The following is an 18,994-nucleotide window of genomic DNA, read 5'->3' on the forward strand; positions in this document are numbered from 1 at the left end:
AATGAAGAAACCATTAAAACCCATTTTCTATCTTAAGTTTCATGAATTTCTACCATGGATTAATGATTAAGAAGGGAAAGTAATCAATTCTAAGGCCAAAGATCTTCCCTCTATGAAGAATCTAGTCAAAAGCTCTCAAATTCGCCCCAAAATGCTAAAGAAATGAAGTGATAAGAGTTTAGGGTTTTTAACTTAAGAAGTAGAGAAAAATCTGCCCCTCAACGGCTACGGCGCAGCTACTACGGTGGTAAGGAGGACGGTTACAATGCAACCGCTACGGCGGTAAGGAGGACGGCTATGGTGGCCAACACTAAAATTGCAAGGCCGCTATAGCGGTAATATGACCGCTACAGCGGGACCGCCACGACGGTTCTGGTGCCGCTACGGTGGTCACACCAGACACCAGAAAATCATGTTTTTGACAAGTCTCAACCCAAAATCCGACTATCACTTGAGGACCCACAGGTACAAAACAACCATGCAAACACACATAAAACGCGCTACAAACTCGCCCGTGGCCTCGAATTTTCCAATGGAGGTCTATTTGACCAAGTCAACGCCCAATGGCCTAAAGATAACTTTCCAACCCAAGTCCCAAAACGCTCCCAATTACCTTGGGAACCGAACCGAGCATCCCACCAAGTCATAAACGATCATCCGGACCTCTCGGAATCGACGAATTTTTCAAAAAGGTCCGTCCACCCAAAAGTCAACTATTGGTCAAACGCTTTTCACTTAAAGGCTCAAATTTTCAAAAGTCACACTAGAACTCGCCCGATGACCTCGAGAATTGTGCCACCCATCCCCGTGGGTCAAAATCGTACTCATAGGGCTCGGGGAAGGGTCAACGGGGGTAAATGGGTCATAATCGCTATAACGACCGAACAAGTCGTTACAGTGGAAGACTCTTTCTACATTTGTTTTGAAAATTACGCATACTTGAACCTTATTTTTCTTCTTTATTTACTTTACGTGTAACTTACTCTATTTCCTCCGTCCCATAAAGATTGTCTTACTTTTTTTTTTTATTATAATTTTGTTCTAAAAGGATTGACATATTTCTATATTTAGAAATAATTTAACTTTATAAGATGATTTACAGCCACATAAATATCTAAGGCTTATTTTGGATCACACATTTCAAAGTTCTTTCCTTTATTTCTTAAATTTTGTGTCAAATTAAAATAAGACAATCTTTTGGTAGTTAATTCACAAACTTCAGCAACAGTGATAAATAATTTGAAATAATTATTTTTGACGGTACTGTCGTAAATAGGGGGTGAACAAAGCACCACGTCAAAAACCCCATCTCTTCTCCTCTTCCTCCTTATCTGTCTAATAACTATTCAAACAAGACCAACAATCTTGAAATCTGCTAAAAATACAAGCACCTCAGTGTTGTCTTTGTGACACACATTCTCTATCACATATTCCAAAAATGGCTTCTCTATCCGTCTCTGTAAAGCACAGTCTTCCTTCTCTGCTTCAACATGCTCAAGCACCAAAATACCCCATCTCAAACAACCTCACCATTGTCTCCAAATCATCACAATCCCAGTTTTATGGTCTTAAAGTCATTCATTCACCTTCTTTTTCAACCCCATCTTCTTCTTCTACTAGAACTTTCATTCTTGCTAAGGTAAATTGTATTTTTTTGACCTTCTATTAGCTCTTCCATTTTACTCTCCGGTATTTCAATTTGTTTGTCTGGTTTTGACTTACACGGAGTTTAAGAAAGTAAAGATTATGGTCTTAAACTAAAGATATATAGAATGCACCAAAATGACCTTTAATCATGTGGTCTTAACGTGCAATGTCGAAAGTTGGAATTGAAGAGTTGTCATAAAAGGAAAGAATTTTAAACGAACTAAAAAGAAAAGTAAGACATGGAGGAAGTATTGTTTTTTCTTAATTTCTTTTTCTTTGTTTGATGTTTGTAGGTGAATAAAGGTTCAGCGCCTCCACCATTCACATTGAAAGATCAAGATGGAAAAAATGTGAGCCTCTCCAAGTTTAAAGGCAAGCCAGTTGTGGTTTATTTCTATCCTGCTGATGAAACTCCTGGTTGCACCAAACAAGTATAGCCCATCACACGTTTTTTCTTTTTTCTTTTTTGGCAGTGATTCCTTTTGGTTCTATTTTGTGTTAGCCGTGAAGTTTTGCATTAATGGAGAAAAGATTTAAAACAAGTTGTTAATGATAATATGAACATTACTAAACAAACAAGAATTAACAAACAGACAAATATTGTAACTAAACAGCAAAATCCGTTGCTAATGCTATTTAGCTGCGGATTATCAAATTTTTTTGATAGATATGAGCAATTTAGACACGGGTTATCAAAAAATTGTGGTAGCTACAAATAATTTAGCGACAAATTAACGAAGAAGTTCGTAGCCAATTTCCTTTTTTTTAAAAGTTTCGCTTGGCTCGTGCTAGAAAGGATAATGTACTTGAACTGCAAGGTCCTGTGTAGAATGACCTTCCAATTCTCATCTATTTGTAACTTGTCAATACATTAGGTCCTCTGTCTCATTGCATTTTACTCTTTTGGAATATCTTACCTGGAATGTTTGTTCAGATGTCTCTTGTCTCAAACCTACTGATAGAAATTAATTATTACAACCCTTGAAAGGATATTGTGATGAGATGTTGTTATAATGCTATGCATCCACCAAACAACATATGATGGATTTGGTTGTCTACCAGTTCCCTTATGCAGTGCAGTAAGTAAAGAAGGCAAGATATTTAAGTAGAAAACTCCTTGCTCAAGGGATTAAAAACCACGACCTACCCCAGTAGGATTTCAACTCCACTACACCGAGCAAATTTAAAATTACAACCTTTGCAATCTAGGAACTGACTCCCATAGTCCTTCCACCCTTACAATACATCTATTGTAAGTAACACGTCTTGACTAACTCTAGCCAACGACACACTAATACACTTAGGCTACTCTAGCCTAGTACCACTCAAAAGTTTGTGGAAACACACTTCCAACAAGCACCCTTTGAGAATTCAAAATACCTACAAACAGCTTCCTTTTAGAGAAGAGTAGGTTTACAATTTAAAGAGCAAATGAACAAAGACTCACAACAACCTAAAGAACATAGACATAATCTGGTGTCTGGACCAGGTTCTTTAGCTTGTAAGAGGCTTTGTTTTTGAGAGCACTTGAGAATTTGTGGCGGCAAGGATTTGCACAAGATCGTTTAGGTTTTCAAGTCTGTTCGATATGTTGCAAAATGTTGTATATATATTGAGGAGCATGTGGGATGTGATACAGACCACTCTTCCAAATTTGACCTAGAGCATGGACCGCAGCATTGCTGTACTGATGTGCCGTGTGCGATACAGCTTTACAACTGTTTTTGTTGACTGTACAGTGTACAGAGAGAGCAGGTCGCAGATCAGGTCTCTCTTTGTTTCTTTATCAGTTTGACAATCATCACTTTAACTTATCAATGTCGATTTTAAGTAGAAGCCAAACATGGATATTGGTGAACTACTTGAACAATGGCGTTATGTGCCTAAACACCTTCAAAGGTTAGTGTATGACACGAGTTTCCTTTTACAGCTTTGGTGGCACTTCTTAACTAGATAGACTTACGGTCTGAACCATCGTCTGGATATCATCGGAGTATTGCTAAATCCTTCTCATATTATATCTTTTGGGACTGGGATTAAATTGCCTTTCTAGATTATAGTTGTTGAAATTGAGCTTTTTGAGTTACAGCAACAGCTTCGTGTGTAGTTGATAGATTGACATTGAACTATTAATTTCGATTTCACAACTTTGTAGCAATGATCTTCGGAAGTTACTTTGGTGTTAACCAATATGTGAAAACTGTCTACAGGCATGTGCCTTCAGGGACTCTTACGAAAAATTTAAGAAAGCAGGGGCTCAAGTTGTTGGGATTAGTGGTGATGATCCTGCGTCCCACAAGGTATTACAGATTTACTTGCTCAATCAGTTAAACAGCTAAATATTCTGTTGTCTGGAACTCTTTTTCTATTATAGTTTATCAGTTAACTGGAGTGTGCTAGTTCTCCCAAACCTGATTACACTGTGCTTGCTCTTCTTTCGTGTCATTATGTAGTACATATTATTTGAAACATCTATTGGCAGCCCGGTGCACAAAGCATACACGAATAACTAGAAGCTTTTCTTGCATCCTTTCCTCTCTTTCTTAATGAAATAGATACAGATATGAATAAGAGATATTATTTGTATATGTTCTTCGAACAGTCAACAGGCTACAGGCAACAGGCAACGGGCAACAGGTACACAATCTGGTGGTTTGGTGTTACAGAGTTGAGAGACAATGTTATTATGGAACTATAGCACAACATATGCATTGCTCCGATGGAAAAAAAAGAGGAGGAATAGTAATAGTCTAGCTGTCCCTTTTAAGTTATGAGGACCATTTGTGTGATTAAACATGCTAACAATCTTTCAAGGAGAATTTGTTAGGATTTCTGACAAAGTACAGTCCAAACGAAATGTCTGAATTTGTGATTGCGTTTTGTTTCTTCTCATGCCAAGGATATGCTCCAAGTTATCCTGTATCCTGAAATTCTTTATTTGTGCTTTTCTGTTATTGTAGATATTGCTGTCACCTTTGATTAATGTCCTTTAGATTTAGGCTGCATATTGTGGCCAACTCTTTGAGGATAACTGAGGTGTTTGATTCTGCAGGCCTTTGCAAAAAAGTATAAACTACCATTTACCTTGTTGTGTGATGAAGGCAACAAAGTCAGGAAAGAGTGGGGAATCCCAGGAGACCTTTTTGGTACATTGCCTGGAAGACAGACTTATGTGCTTGACAAGAATGGAGTGGTTCAACTCATATATAACAATCAGTTCCAACCTGAAAAGCATATTGATGAGACATTGAAGTTACTTCAAAGTCTTTAAACATTGAGGTTTTCCTTTCTACATTCTTTTCCTGCCTCTAGCCAATAAATTTCTTGTACTTTTGGTGCCACTAATGTGTGCCAATTGTATGTGATCTGATAGGCTGTACAACCACTTTTATTTGATACATGTCAAAGGAGCTGTTAGTTTAGAGTCATGCTACAATTTATGGTGTAGAATTTTGAACTCGGGTCTCCCGTGAGAGACAAGTTTGTATATGGGCCTTTGCTCTGGCTGTAGTAATGGAGAATTTTCTTCAATTGCTTTAACTTGGCACTTGTTACAGTTGTTGAAGCCCCGCTGGGGGATCATATAGTAAATTGCAAATGAGAATGGAGTCACTTATCATGATCTTGAAACACTAACCTTTATTCCTTACATTTACTGATAAAAACAGACGTTTTAGTCATAAGCTGAGGTATTATACATATTTGGATACCTTGCTTGACCTTACATAGATGTGATGTTTAATCTTTATGATCAGATAAATACATAAGCAGTAGGAATACATGGAATAACAAGCAAATTAAGTAGGAAACTTTCAAATGTTACAGAATGAAGCTACTTCCCCTCTGCATAATCTTGGCTGTTGTAGGGCCTAAAAGCTTCAGCCAACAAATTCTTCTTCCTCCATGATTGCCATCCCATCTCTTCACAGATTTCATCACTATGGTTGATACTGAAAGTGGAAATGCAATTTCTCTTGTAGAATCTTGTCGTCCTCTTCATAATTTCCATCTCTTGTGTTATCTGTTCAAGCATTTTCTCAACAGATGGAAGCTTAAATAGATCATCTACAAGTCGTGATAGCCATATGCAACGTATCTCAGCTGAATGCAAGTTTGAAACACTTTCAAGATAACCCACGAAAGCCATGTTTGGAATCAATGGGTGGATTGTACCCCTATCAAGGAAGACTTTTTAGTATATGCACGATCAACTAAATAGAAATGTTTCATTAAGAGAGTGTCTAATTACCTGTACAAGGGTATCATGCCCGAGGGAAACTCTAACAGACTGCGAAAGGGATCTGGTAATATGGCTTTGAGCTTTTTCTTCGCATCAAAACCAGTTGCAAGTATGACAACATCAGCTTCCAACTTGGTATTGTCCTCGAATTCAACCCCCCCTTCCCAGAACCACCACTTTGATGTTCTTTTGAACAAGATTTTACCCTTATCAGCCTCGCTGAAGAAATTGTCCGGCAAGATAGCCATCTGACATGATGCATAATCTTCCTCAAAGGGGTGTTCTGGTTTCAGTCCATACTTCTCTAGTGGAAGTTTCCATTCCAAATATGACTCAATTAACTTGGAAGCTGCTCTTCTCTATAACAATCAGCCAATAAAACTTTTGTTAGTCAAATGCCAAATGATGGACTAGCCAACAACAACTATGCCTCAGTCCCAAACAAGTTGGGGTTGGCTGATGAATCCTCATTTCTTCATTTAAGCTCATATCATATCATCATCATGATAACCAATGATGCACTAGCCAAATTGAAAATCAAAATAAAAAAAGGGGCTTACTAGAGGAGAAAGCATGTGGCACAGCAGGGACCTGAGCAGGCCTTGATTGGGTCTTTCATGGAGAAACTGAGAAGATCTAGTTGAATAGAACAAGTAAAATGGCAAACCCCAAATAGAATAGTGTGGAACTGTCCAATGCAAAGTCCTTACTACCATCGTACATGGTTGGCCTTCAGGTCCTACAAGCAGTTACAAACAAACAAAGTGAATTATGTGATTCTTTAATTCTTGAAAACATACAGTACTTAGAGCACGTTTTTCTTAGGTTAAAGTACTGCGAAAATCCTATATTTCATACGTGTGGCTTTGAAAGAAAATTATATCTGTGATGGTGTAGTGGAGGTCAAAGCATGACTTCAAAAATCAAAAAGGCGTTCTTGACATTTTAGAAAAATTTCAATTGTTTTTCCTTATTCTGGTCCCTTATTTGGTGACATCTCTCAGAAGAAACAAAAATAATTGTAAAGTTGAGGCTTACGTGGACAATCATGAATATGTTGGAGTTGATTATTCAATATGATAACCTATGGGAACAGCTAGCTTTTTCACTGGCATGTGCACTTGCAATTTTCTAAAAGAATACTACTCCTACTGCTCCTGTTAACAACCACAATTTAATTTCCTTTTATGGATTTAGACAAACCAACGTTCCCCTCGTAACTGCCTGTTTTGGGATATTACGCTATTTTATATTTTTTATATTATATTTTGGGGATAGTTGTAACAATCTCTAGTTGTTGATCATGAAGAGGAGAACCTATGCTGTGATGACATTATGAAAAAAAGAAGAAGCTCATTTTGTTACAACAACCACACTTTTAATTACTATTAGAGCGCAAAATGGAATACAAACACAACACAAGCACACAACCAAACAATCAACAAATGAGAAGCCATTTCACATTGTTAACTCAGGAAAAAAATAGAATTGAACAAGAAAGACGTTAAAGTAAAAGAAGACTATCCGATACTGTCCGTATGCTATTTGGCAAAAATATCAGGATCCAACAAAGTAATGATATACTACAAATTAGCTTTGCCACTTTTTGTTAAGAAGGCTTGAATTTGTAGAGTCGAAAAAGAGGCTATTATGAATAGTCATATCATTTCGTGACTATTTGTTTACATTTAAAATTATATTGAATTTCAAATTTTAAATACTGAAATTAACAAGTACGTCTTTTTATACATAAAGCATTGAAATTGCCTTTCCAACGTGTGTGTATATATATATATATATATATATATATATATATATATATATATATATATATATATATATATATATATATATATATATATATATATATATATCATAGACAATTTAACACATATAAGATAATTAATTGCTCTAGAGCATATCATTTCTGCATCTTAATCCACAAGCAAAAATCCTATTTAACACACTAGGTTAATTAAGGGGCGCATTATATTAGTACAAATTTTACCTTGATTTGCTTCAGCACATTCAACAGCTAGATCAATGGCTGATTTTTTATAGCCCACGACCGCAACTTTCTTCCCTTTCACAAGTGTGGTAGATGCTTCTTGGTCAAGTTTAGAGTAATCAAGCGTATGTAGAACTTGACCCTTGAACACTTCTGGCCCTTTTTGCTGTGGGAAATTTGGTATACTTGGGATATCTCCGTATTTTCCAGTGCACATCACCAGAAACTCGAAAGCATACCACTGAAAGAAATAAAATATGAAATGCTGATTCTGATATCTTGATTAATTAGCACAAGAAATGGGTAGATGATGCCACGGAGTTTAAGAGAAAAGAGAAGACTTTTGAAACTTGTCATCTAAAATAAGTCATAAAATGTGTGACTACAAATCATCTCATTAAAGGTTCCATCGGAAGTTTAAAGCTAAACTGTTACCAAATATAGAAAATTGTCATTCTTTTTGGGACTGATTAAAAACGAAAGGGTGTCACTAATTGGGACAGAGGGAGTACTAAATAATCAAAGGAACCTACTCATACGAAAACTAAAGAAAAAAATGAAGTACTATGATACTTAAATTTATATAATGAAGAGAAAGAAGAACCTGTAGGGTTTCAGATTGATTAGTTCGAACAGCAACCTCCCAGACTGGATTGCCAGTCAACAAACTTCCATATTCACCATTTATACTACCAGCAAAATAATTCATTTCTCGATCACCCACAAATTTGATTTCGACCACCTTAGAGTTGAAGTTAACAAATTTCAACACATCAAAGTGTTGAGCATATGAATACAAGTAGTCCAATATTTCCTGATAAGTAGGGAAATTTGTATTATCCCTTTGAGTCCATGGAAAATCAGAGAACTCATAGTCACAACGAGGGGTTTGTAACTTAGTGGACCTATAAGAACAGTGCTTCCACACTCCTCCTATACAGTCCGTTGCCTCGAACACCATTGGATCATACTTGGCTAGCTGTTTAGCAGCAGCTATGCCGCTAATTCCAGCACCAATTATTCCGATTTTCGAATGGATAATAGCCATTAGACAATTAGCTGTCTAGCTTGGGTGATCAAAGGAAATTAAAGTAGAACTTGGAAGTGTAGGTATAAGTAATATAGAGAGATGGGGTGATTTGGAAGTGATGGTTTAAGGTGGTATTTATAGGAGTTTGCATGAGATGAGATGTGAAATGAAGTGAGAAAAAGGGAGGTCTTTCTTGATGGCACGTGATTGGACTTGTAAGATGGAATCCAAAACAATCTTCATGTTAGCCACGTATAGGTAGGTAATAAATTAAGTTACATAGCATTTGTGTAAGGAATTTTTTATTTACCTAAATAATATTTATAGGTAAACATCCTTAAAATGTAAGATTTTGTAACCTTGAATATAAATAGGTACCGGCTACAATAAATAAAAGTGACCTGATGGTGTAAAAATTCCTTACACTCGGGGGCGTAGTCAAGTGGGTGCAAGAGGGTTCGTCCAAACCAGACCCTCTTCGGCGAAAAATTTCATGCTATATACAAGGCTAGAATTATATTTTTATGTTTATATAATAAATGTTGAATCCGCTCAGCTTCGTCGTGTGTTTGCTTCTTTATATTTTGAATCTCCCTAGTTAAAATCCTGACTCCGCCAAGCTTAAGCTGCATATTTTTATAAGTTAACTCATTAATTTATACTAAATGTATAGTTAGAGTTTAATAAGTACTCCTAACATATTTTAAGATATCGTTGACCTTTCCCTCCTTGGTTAAAGTTTATTGTGTTATATTACTAGTATCGTTGTTATGGGAAGTTTGTTAGTTATGAAATGGAAATTTCATTGAGTCAAATAATTGAATCTACTCTCAATTCTAAATTGTGTATCTGTTAAACTTCATTGCATGTTTCGGCCCTTTAATTTGGCATCCGGCTTTCGAAGAATTCCACAGCCGGTCGGGAAATCAAGTTTGCTGCCTAATTTTGTAATTCTGTCATACTTTTTTGTGGAATGATAGAAACTGATTACTCCATCTGTTTCAATTTATATAGCATTTTTCGGATTTCTGAGAGTTAAACATTCGAATTTTGATGTGAGCTTGGACATGAAATTTTTAAAGCTTTTTTAATTAGATTTATATATTGGAAAACTATGTGCAAAGTATTGCCACAATATTGACAATTAAAATAGTTAAACGATGAAAAAATTGCAATCAAAGAAAAACTCGTCTGAATCTCGAAATTCGAAAGATGCCACATGAGTTGAAACCAAGGATTAGCACGTTATGAAATGATCACAGCAACACTAAAGCATTCAATAATAAACAGAGTAAAACAACACCAGTAAGCGATTAAATAATCTTTTGATTAGAAACTTAATTATGTGGATGCTATTAGTTTGACTTGACCCTATTGTTAAGAGTGTATTTGAAAGTATAAAATAAAAAGTTGAAACTTGTACTATTACAAGAGTAAAACGGAAGTCGCACAACTCTTTTAATTATATCATATAAAATGTAATACTTTCTCTTTCTTATTTTATATGATGGAGGTTTGCTTGGAAATTTTTTCGGATGTGTACTTTGACTTGCACTTTATATATTTAAGTTAGTAGAGGAAAATAGTAAGTTGATTTTCAATATTTTGTTTGAGAGCATATCATTTTATAAAGTTTCAAATGAGTAGTTAAATGAATTTAAAAAAAATTTGTACTATACCTGTCACTTGTGAACTTTTTTAGAGCATTCTATCTAAAATTAAAATGTTAGTTGGAATGTGATTGTTATTTCTAGTTTTTTTCTTTGATGACTTTTTTTCCCAAGAACTTAATCAAGACATATTCGTTATCTGTATTCTTTATCTCCTAAATTAGCCTAATTAGATTTAATTTTATCTTTTGTGGATTTCTGCAATACAAACCGGGACAAAGAAAATGGAATTTTCTTTAAAGAAAAGTAAACACTATTTTCATGACCGACAAGAAATTAATTGAAGTAGAACTATTTTGAAGTCGAAGGAGTGTTTTCCTTATAAGCTGGCAATTCTACCGGTCAAAAAAAGGTGTTTGTGTGTGCTTGTTATATTTCTGCCTCTCCTTAGCTGAAGCATCATATAATATTTAAAAGACGTGGACTAATATTTTGACAGAAAAGTAGTAGAATGTTCTCAATAATGATAATTTTGACTCTTATTAAGGCTGTGTTTGATATGAATTTTTTTCATGTTTGGTTGATAAAAAAATTTTGAAAATAATTTCTCTAGGAAAATAAGTTTCTTAAAAATGAGAAAAATAATTTTTCTAGTAAAAGTAGAGAAATCAAGTTCCATAACGCACATTCCACACTAATTGTTTCCTCCCGTAGCCCTCATCCCTCATCTGTCTCTCACCCCATCCATTTCGCCTCCACCATCATAATGTTTTGCCAAAATTATATGTAAATAATTTTGAAATAATATTTTCTGTTTACTTGTTAAATATTAAAAAAAAATATGTAAAAAGTTAGTAGTTATTTATAGGAAAACATTTTCTAAAACAATATTATCCGTGATTATTTCCTTCTTGCAAAAAAGCACCCGAAAATAATATACACGCATTGAGGTAGCTGGCGATAATTGTTGTATGGTGGGAGCAGGGGGCTATGAATTGGTAAATAATTGATCCAAACTGAAAATTAAATCAATATTTTATGAGTTTGGTTTGATTTGATTTTAAAATTTTAAAATCTGATAACTTTTTGTTTGATTTGGTTTTATTAAAAACAAATTGAAGAAAAATTGAACCAAACCGACAAATTATATACATAACAATAAAAGGATAATAAAGTATTATAAGTTGGCAAATAATGATTTTTTTTTCTCCTAATTTTAGGAAGAAAAATTTCTAACCAAAATGACAACAATTAAACCGATAACAACATACCCAGTGTAGTCCTATAAGTGGGGTCTGGAGATGGTAGGATGTACGCAGACCTTACCCCTAGCTTTGTGGGTATAGAGAGGGTACATTTAATGGCTAAATTTAAGCTCGAAATTAAAGAAAGGAAAAAGATTTAAAACATGGTATAAAAAAAATAAGACAACAAAATAGTAATTACACCGATAAATATATATAATATTTGGTTTAATTTGATTTTAAGATTTTTAAAAATCAACTAAATTAATTTGATTTTAATTTTAACCAAACATTATCCAAACCAAACCTTGGACACCCGTACGGAGGAGTATACAAAATAGTACAAAAAGTTATCTTCGATCAGGAATCATTGAGCAGATAGTGTTGGAATGATACCAAAATTTTGTTAAAGACCTTTGTTCTGGGGCCGGCTTGTGGAGCTTTAGAAAGGACAGAATTTCAGAAATTCATTATCTCTAACCCTTTCTATCTATCTTCCAAATTAAATATATTAAAATACAAGAGTGATTGTGAAGAAAATAAAATAAATGTACTTACCGATGTCTAAAATATTTAAATTGAGAGCCCTAATTAGTTAAAACAAACATGGTCTAATTTGATTTGGGGAACTTGTCCTCAAGATTTTATCGGCAGGGGCGGACTTAATGTAGCAGTTATGGGCATGGCAGCGCTAAGGTACCGGAAAGAGTTTATTCGAATCTCATTCGTCAAAAAATTATACTTTTTCTGTTCTAATTTATGTGATACTTTTCGTTTTCTAAAATTCAAACTGTATGGACTTTTACCAACATTTTAAGATGTATTTTTTCACCAAATTGATATGAGAAAAGTTGCAACTTATAGAACTTTTCACATAAATTGGGACGGAGGGAGTACTATATATACAAGGCCGAAATTATTTTTTATGAATATATAGTTAAAGTTGAATTCCTTGACTTATTCGTATATTTACTTCTTTTTGTTTTGAAACCTCTTAGTAAATTTTTTGACTCTGTCGGTTAGTACATCCGAAGCAGTTTGTCTTAAAACAATATATATATATATATATTTTTTTTTTTTTTTTTCAACCCATTAAATCAAATAGAATATGGTATAGTTTCGAGCTCGAACCCATAAAATTATAACTCTGACAGCGATAACACACGGAGGGAAAGAGAGGGGAATGCAACTAACCTCTCAAAAAAAAATAAAAAAAATCCTCCCAATTAGCGGCAACAATGCATGAATCTTTCATTCTCACGTAAAAAGGAGTTGAGAATTACACAAATGTTTGAAGATTTTTCTGCAGCCCATGGGATGGAAACAAATGAAACATCCCAGAACATATGAAGAAGCTTGTAGGAAATTAGGGAAACCTTGTTCCGTAGAATGTTTGAAATATATTCTGTGGAAAATACTTATCCTGTAATTGATTATTGGTTCATGCACCAAATTAAGAATAAGGGCATGATTTTTGTTTTTTCTATAAATTTTATCACCTGACCACTAATTAATATGTAATTTTACCTCAATTTGTCATTCAATCATAAGAAAATTATACTCCTAACATGGTTTAATGCATTCAATCGAGTCCAGGTAAAAATATTTTTATGTATTCAAGAAGTATATGTACTTCATATATCACATTCATATTTGGAACACTGAAGAGTGCACGTCTCCGTAAAATCACTTCCACAAACACAACTGGTATTCCATTCTTGACATCCAATTCTTTCTTCGTTTCAGATATTCGATTTCCTAACTTTTATAAGTCACTTCATTTTGGTTTATAGTTTTTAGTACTTGTTACTGTTTTTATTCTTCTCCTTCTAGCTTGGTAGACATATACGTAATCAAATAAATAAAATTATGCTCTTTTTATAATTTTAAATTTTTAATGAGATGGCCACACACTTCAACTAATTGACATCAGAGCATGTATGGGTCCCCTAAGTTCAATATTTTTACGTGCTTAGCTCATAAGAAAATCAAACCTGCATGTGAGGGGGCGTGTTGAAGGCATAGTAAAATAAAAAAATAAAATTTTTATCTAATAATTTAAACTTTTAGATGAGATAATTGATAGAGTTAGCGCGTAGGTGTAGAGCCTAATTAGCTTAGAATTAGTATTTAAACATTGAAATAGCTTAGGATTAGTTATATTGCTAAGATTTGGATTGTAGAGTCCAATTCCAATCTAAATAGAGAAGGCATGGCTATATAATGAAGCCACTGCCTCACATTGAGAAGCAAGAGAAGATAAAATATAAAGAATTATATTTTTATACTCAATATTATTTTATAATCTTATTCACGGATCAGAGCTTGGTTCTAACCTAAGCTAGTCTATATCTGAATCCTGTTCCACGATCTTTCATGACCTATTCGTCTTCCTCCGCACTCTCCCTTTCACCAGAATCTCTCCATTAATTCATAGCTATATGTACCATAAAATTGAAATCCTCAAACTATCCTGTTTGGAGAACCCAAACAAGCCAGTTAATGCAGACCTGAAGATTGGTGACATTAATGTGAAGGAACCACCATCTAAGGTTGTAGTATATGAAAAGGAAACGCTAGCCTAAGTTTATAGAATGAGAAGAAAAAGACACGTTGGTGTTACACCCCAAAACCCACTCAGGATGCAATAGGCATCTGATGCTATGAACAACACCGGAAGCACCTTATAAAATTAATAAACGTCAAGTCCATTTATAATAATCGATCATTAATAGTTTAAGAGATGTTATAAATAACTAATTACAGATCATGGTCATAATTTATGGAATAAAATCAGCGGAAGTCTTATTCCACATTAAAACGTGGCAACATGCCTCTGTAAAACATAAGAGACATCCAAGACGCTACCCATAAGTTTATTACTATCTATGGAGCTTCTAAGAAAATAAACTAACTCAGGATACAACCTGAAACTGCTAAGAATTAATATTTGACTCAATGAAAACCCACGAACAAATGTATGGGCTCACCAACAATCTGGAAAGCAGCAAGTACTCCTAACCCGCGAGATCTGTTTGTACCTGCTCTTCTTCATTACCTAACATACCATCAAAAACAACAACGCTATGCCGGAGTACTGGGTACTCAGTGAGTGTCTCGGGGACAATAAGTAATATAACAAAATAATACAATAATGATTAGTGAAAACAATTCCAATAGAATAATTTGAAATCAAAGACAAGATCAATTGTAAAACTCAAAGTCATCAATAGAAAACCATCAAGACAAGTATATATCTTTTCCAATTCAGTGTACCATTTATTACCATTTGAGTCTTTTCCATTCGAGACTAATATTATCAACAAGCCACTCACAGGCGAACAAATTCATTATCATCAATAAGCCACTCACAGGAAACTAAGATACAAAATAAGCCACTCACAGGCAAATCAATCAATCAATACTCCGAGCTAGGAAGCAACAGAGGCTAATCGTCCTTTGGACTAGCACAATCATAGATACTCCGGTCTAGGAAGCAACAGAGGCTAATCGTCCTCTGGAATAAAGACAACTATAGATGCACCGAGCTATACGCCTCGGAGGTCAATCATCCTCTGGACTGACACAACAATACTCGTATCGATACGTTAGAATCCATAACGGCTAATCGTCCTCTGGACTAGCACAACTTGCCTATATAGGCCCAAACACAAACAAGATACAAATCATAGCATATTAGCCGAATCATCAATCATGTCATAGCAAAAATAATCCCAAGTTATATCATGATAGCCAAATTATTCCTCATGGATTATGTTCATCTTCCCATTATAGGGTACCTCAATTTATTCCGGTTTAGAAGAAGACAGACTCACGTTCAACACAATCCATTTATAGAGCATTCAAATGAGATAATCAAGATTTTCAAATATCAAGTTTAAGCTTCCCTTAAGGGTAATTCGAGTTCAAATACCAAAGTTTTATATCTCAATCTTTAATCATCCCTTAGAGAGGAAAACAATCATGAATACATACATATAATATAATACAAACAAGGTTTAATGTGGGCTTGTCCCTCACGTACACAAACCACAACCAAAGTCACACAAATTGTTTAAAAGAGTATGTTAAAAAAAAAGACATACAAATCACCTTTACAGTCAAAAAGTATTTTTAAAAAGAGACATACATCAACGAAGGTTTTCAAAAGAGACATACCTCAAATCTCGCTAAAAGCTAGCAAAAATGGAATTCCCAAGGTTCAACAATCATTCTACAATGGATTTAGATGAGAAAGATTAAAGCTTTATTCGTTTCTACAAACTTTCTTTACGTTTCGAAAACTAGGGCTTTTTTAAGCCTGCAAACAAGTTCTTGATCCTTATCTGAATCATTAGCGGATTCTAACCTTGTAGAACTTTCTACTCTAACCCAAACTTAACAATAAACTCAGGAAACTTAGAAGTCTTACCTTTTAGATAAATTCCACATGCCTCTCTTCTTCCTCTTCTTGAATTTTCAAGAACCTAGGGTTTGGAGAGATGTTTTATGATCAAGAAGAGATGAACTTTGGTGTATGATTGATGGAGTAATGATGGGAATTGATCAAGAACTTACCTTATATGTTTTGGGGAAACCCTAGTGTTGTTTCCTCTCAAAAAGTCGGCCAAAACGAAGTGGGAATGAATATAACAAAGTTAGGCTGTTATAAAATTTGGGAAAAATCACTTCAGGCATAAAATGGCCTGGGACGTTGCCCAGGGCGACGCGTACAGTGTATCTATTTTGGCTGCATCAAAATTTTGAGTTTCCTGAAAATTTGGCCTGGGGCGCCGCCCAAGGAAACACCCAGGGCGCCGCGCACGCCTAATTTTTACACAACATTGATGATGTTCAGTAAAATGGGCATAACTACTAGCACAGAGCTCTGTTGGAGCTGGGCAAACTACCATTGGAAATTATTTCTAATACCTCTAACTTTCATGCAGAAAGTTTTCCCAAATTCCCAATGTATTTTTATGAAACTGGCTTATAAGTTAGACCTACCGAAATTTAGACGAGTTTGAGAACTCTTACGAATTTCACTATTTGGTTTGACTTCAAGATGACTGCTTATCACCCAAATTCATCCCGAATAGATTAATATAGCTAAAATATCATCTTTATACTAGTTTTACACATTCACACCTAACCTGAACTTACGGAGTGTTACAGTTGGCTAATTGGAACTAGGATCGAAGAATCAATGTTCCTTATTATTGGCTGTATTGTGGCAAAACAAATTTGGAGAGTCTTGAGGACAATTACCTAAAAGCTAACAAGGATAAAAAAAATTCAATTAAAGCAAAGAGATTCAGAGTATCAAGATGGAATCAACATCTATAGTTGAGTACATAAAAGAATTCAAGGGAATTTATGATAGTCTCACAACTATACACAAACCGTTAGACAAAGATAGCAAGATTATAAACTTTGCTAAAGGTCTTGAAAACAAATACAAAATCTTGAGGATTGTTATGCTAGGCAAAGCTTCATATCATCCAACCTTCGCTTAGTTTGTTAATGCACTGAGAGGATACACTATGTGAGAAGAAGGTAGCAAGAAGGATCAAGTTGATCAAGTCATGGATTTTCAATCCCAAAAAACACATAAAGAATAGGTCAATTCGGATGCATTTTCAACTTACACCATTAGCAGACAATTCGAGAGGCAATCCGGATTCCAAAATAATTAAAAAAAATCTCTCAACCACAAACGCTCGTGCCAATTTTGTGGAAGGAACAACCACATTATTATCTCTTGCTTTAATAGGTGGGATTACTCCTTCCTGTCTCAACATGGAACTCCACAAGGCTCTTTGCATTAACAATCAATGATCCATCAGACAACAACCTTTATATGGACTCTGGAGAAAGTTTGGAGTTATATCATTGCTAGTTTCCAACTTAAGCAGAATGATAGAGAGAACGTGTAGGTGTAGACCCTAAATAACTTAGTATCAATATTTTAACATTGACATAGCTTAAGATTAGTTATATTACTAAGATTGAAATTGGAGAGTCAATTCCAATCTAAATAGAGAAGGCATGACTATAGAATAAAGCAGTGCCGCACGTAGAGAAACAAAAAGAGAAAACATAAAGATTTACAATTAATATTATTCTATAATCTTCCTTTATGATGACATGCTTCAACTTTCTTCTATCTCTCAGGGGAGACAATGTTAGTCATTCTCTCTTGTTTTTCATGCCTTTTCCTTTAGAAAATCTTGTGAATGACGTGCCCTTCTTGCTTAATGTACATTTTATATCCATTATATTGTTTGAAAGATTTGACATGTTCTACAAAGTATCTACTAATCCATCGAGCATTTTATTGAGTAGTTATATTTCCTAGAATTGTGTCATGCTTCCAAATTGTGTTGGGACATGATTAATATCAAATTCGTACTATCCGTTGAGTGAATCCTATTCTAGCTGATTGATTATTATTAATAAACTTAGCAGAACAACAATGCACTAAAATCATTAATTAATATATTTTGGAAAATTAAATCTTGGATACAACATAAAACATCTCAATGTCAAATTCACTAACAATTCATGAGCCTCTAAGGACTTAAGTCTAAATACATAATCTACACGATATCTCTCGGAAATAAAAGCAACATAAGCTAAAATGATCTAGCCAGCGCTAAGGAGGAGCAACAGGGCTTATCACTGGATTTTGCCACGAGCCTCATCACCTGGAGTCTCAACACCTGCCACACAAAGGAGACAAACCCCAATGAGCTAAGTACAATCGATAGAATATCAAATAAGTCTCGTTGGCAATACTCTAAGAGGAGGAACAAAACTTTTTTGTGCTAATTAAATATAATGCAAATTCAAGAAAGAAATGCTATCAATTCATGTACTTATACTGAAATCTGCAAGCTGAAACTAAATTTGAAAACTGAATTATTTTTAAAAAATAACTTTTCTAATTAATAATAGTGTTTTTCACACTGTGGCCTTGTGTACGTGAAAATTTGACAACAGGCACGAGAGAGTGTTGGTCTATCTCCCCAACAATTATATTGTGGCCTTGCATAAGATCTGACAACACTCAGGGAGGGGGTTGGGGGGGGGAGGGAGGGGAGTGTCGACCTAGCCACCAAACACCCATGCTCAGGGAGGTTAGCTACTTCTCCCTTCTAGATATGATCACATGATTTGAATTTGAATAGAAATTGAGCAATACAAGTAATTATA

General features: G+C 34.7%; 2 protein-coding genes across 3 annotated transcripts; one reads left to right on the plus strand and one right to left on the minus strand.

The window, feature by feature from the left end:
• The first annotated feature begins 1,319 nt into the window (after nt 1–1,319).
• On the plus strand, nt 1,320–5,187 carry LOC132037161 (peroxiredoxin Q, chloroplastic-like). 2 transcript variants are annotated; one of them, XM_059427632.1, is made up of 5 exons: nt 1,327–1,639; nt 1,941–2,078; nt 3,858–3,947; nt 4,700–4,926; nt 5,021–5,187. In XM_059427632.1, the coding sequence occupies exons 1-4, from the start codon at nt 1,439–1,441 to the stop codon at nt 4,916–4,918; spliced, it is 648 nt and encodes a 215-aa protein (XP_059283615.1). In that variant the 5' UTR covers nt 1,327–1,438; the 3' UTR covers nt 4,919–4,926; nt 5,021–5,187. The 2 variants fall into 2 exon arrangements, with proteins under 2 accessions (XP_059283616.1, XP_059283615.1); XM_059427633.1 differs by lacking the exon at nt 3,858–3,947 and having other exon boundaries at nt 1,320–1,639; nt 4,700–5,187.
• A 79-nt stretch (nt 5,188–5,266) lies between these two features.
• LOC132037160 (probable flavin-containing monooxygenase 1) lies at nt 5,267–9,017 on the minus strand. Its single transcript, XM_059427630.1, has 5 exons — nt 8,500–9,017; nt 7,896–8,136; nt 6,448–6,626; nt 5,897–6,246; nt 5,267–5,822 (listed from the first exon to the last, which is right to left on the minus strand). The coding sequence occupies exons 1-5, from the start codon at nt 8,941–8,943 to the stop codon at nt 5,480–5,482; spliced, it is 1,557 nt and encodes a 518-aa protein (XP_059283613.1). The 5' UTR covers nt 8,944–9,017; the 3' UTR covers nt 5,267–5,479.
• Between the last annotated feature and the right edge of the window lie 9,977 nt (nt 9,018–18,994).

This window comes from Lycium ferocissimum, chromosome 11 (assembly GCF_029784015.1).
Source record: "Lycium ferocissimum isolate CSIRO_LF1 chromosome 11, AGI_CSIRO_Lferr_CH_V1, whole genome shotgun sequence".
In the NCBI taxonomy this organism is placed as follows: domain Eukaryota; kingdom Viridiplantae; phylum Streptophyta; class Magnoliopsida; order Solanales; family Solanaceae; genus Lycium; species Lycium ferocissimum.

Excerpts from the sequence above, each read along its gene's own strand:
- LOC132037161 (XM_059427632.1), top strand. The coding sequence starts at position 1,439 with ATGGCTTCTCTATCCGTCTCTGTAAAGCACAGTCTTCCTTCTCTGCTT. Across the intron at positions 1,640-1,940 it reads GAACTTTCATTCTTGCTAAG|GTGAATAAAGGTTCAGCGCC; the intron begins GTAAATTGTATT and ends TGATGTTTGTAG. Across the intron at positions 2,079-3,857 it reads CTCCTGGTTGCACCAAACAA|GCATGTGCCTTCAGGGACTC; the intron begins GTATAGCCCATC and ends AACTGTCTACAG.
- LOC132037160 (XM_059427630.1), bottom strand. The coding sequence starts at position 8,943 with ATGGCTATTATCCATTCGAAAATCGGAATAATTGGTGCTGGAATTAGC. Across the intron at positions 6,627-7,895 it reads ATGTGCTGAAGCAAATCAAG|GACCTGAAGGCCAACCATGT; the intron begins GTAAAATTTGTA and ends AACTGCTTGTAG. Across the intron at positions 5,823-5,896 it reads GGCATGATACCCTTGTACAG|GGGTACAATCCACCCATTGA; the intron begins GTAATTAGACAC and ends CTTCCTTGATAG.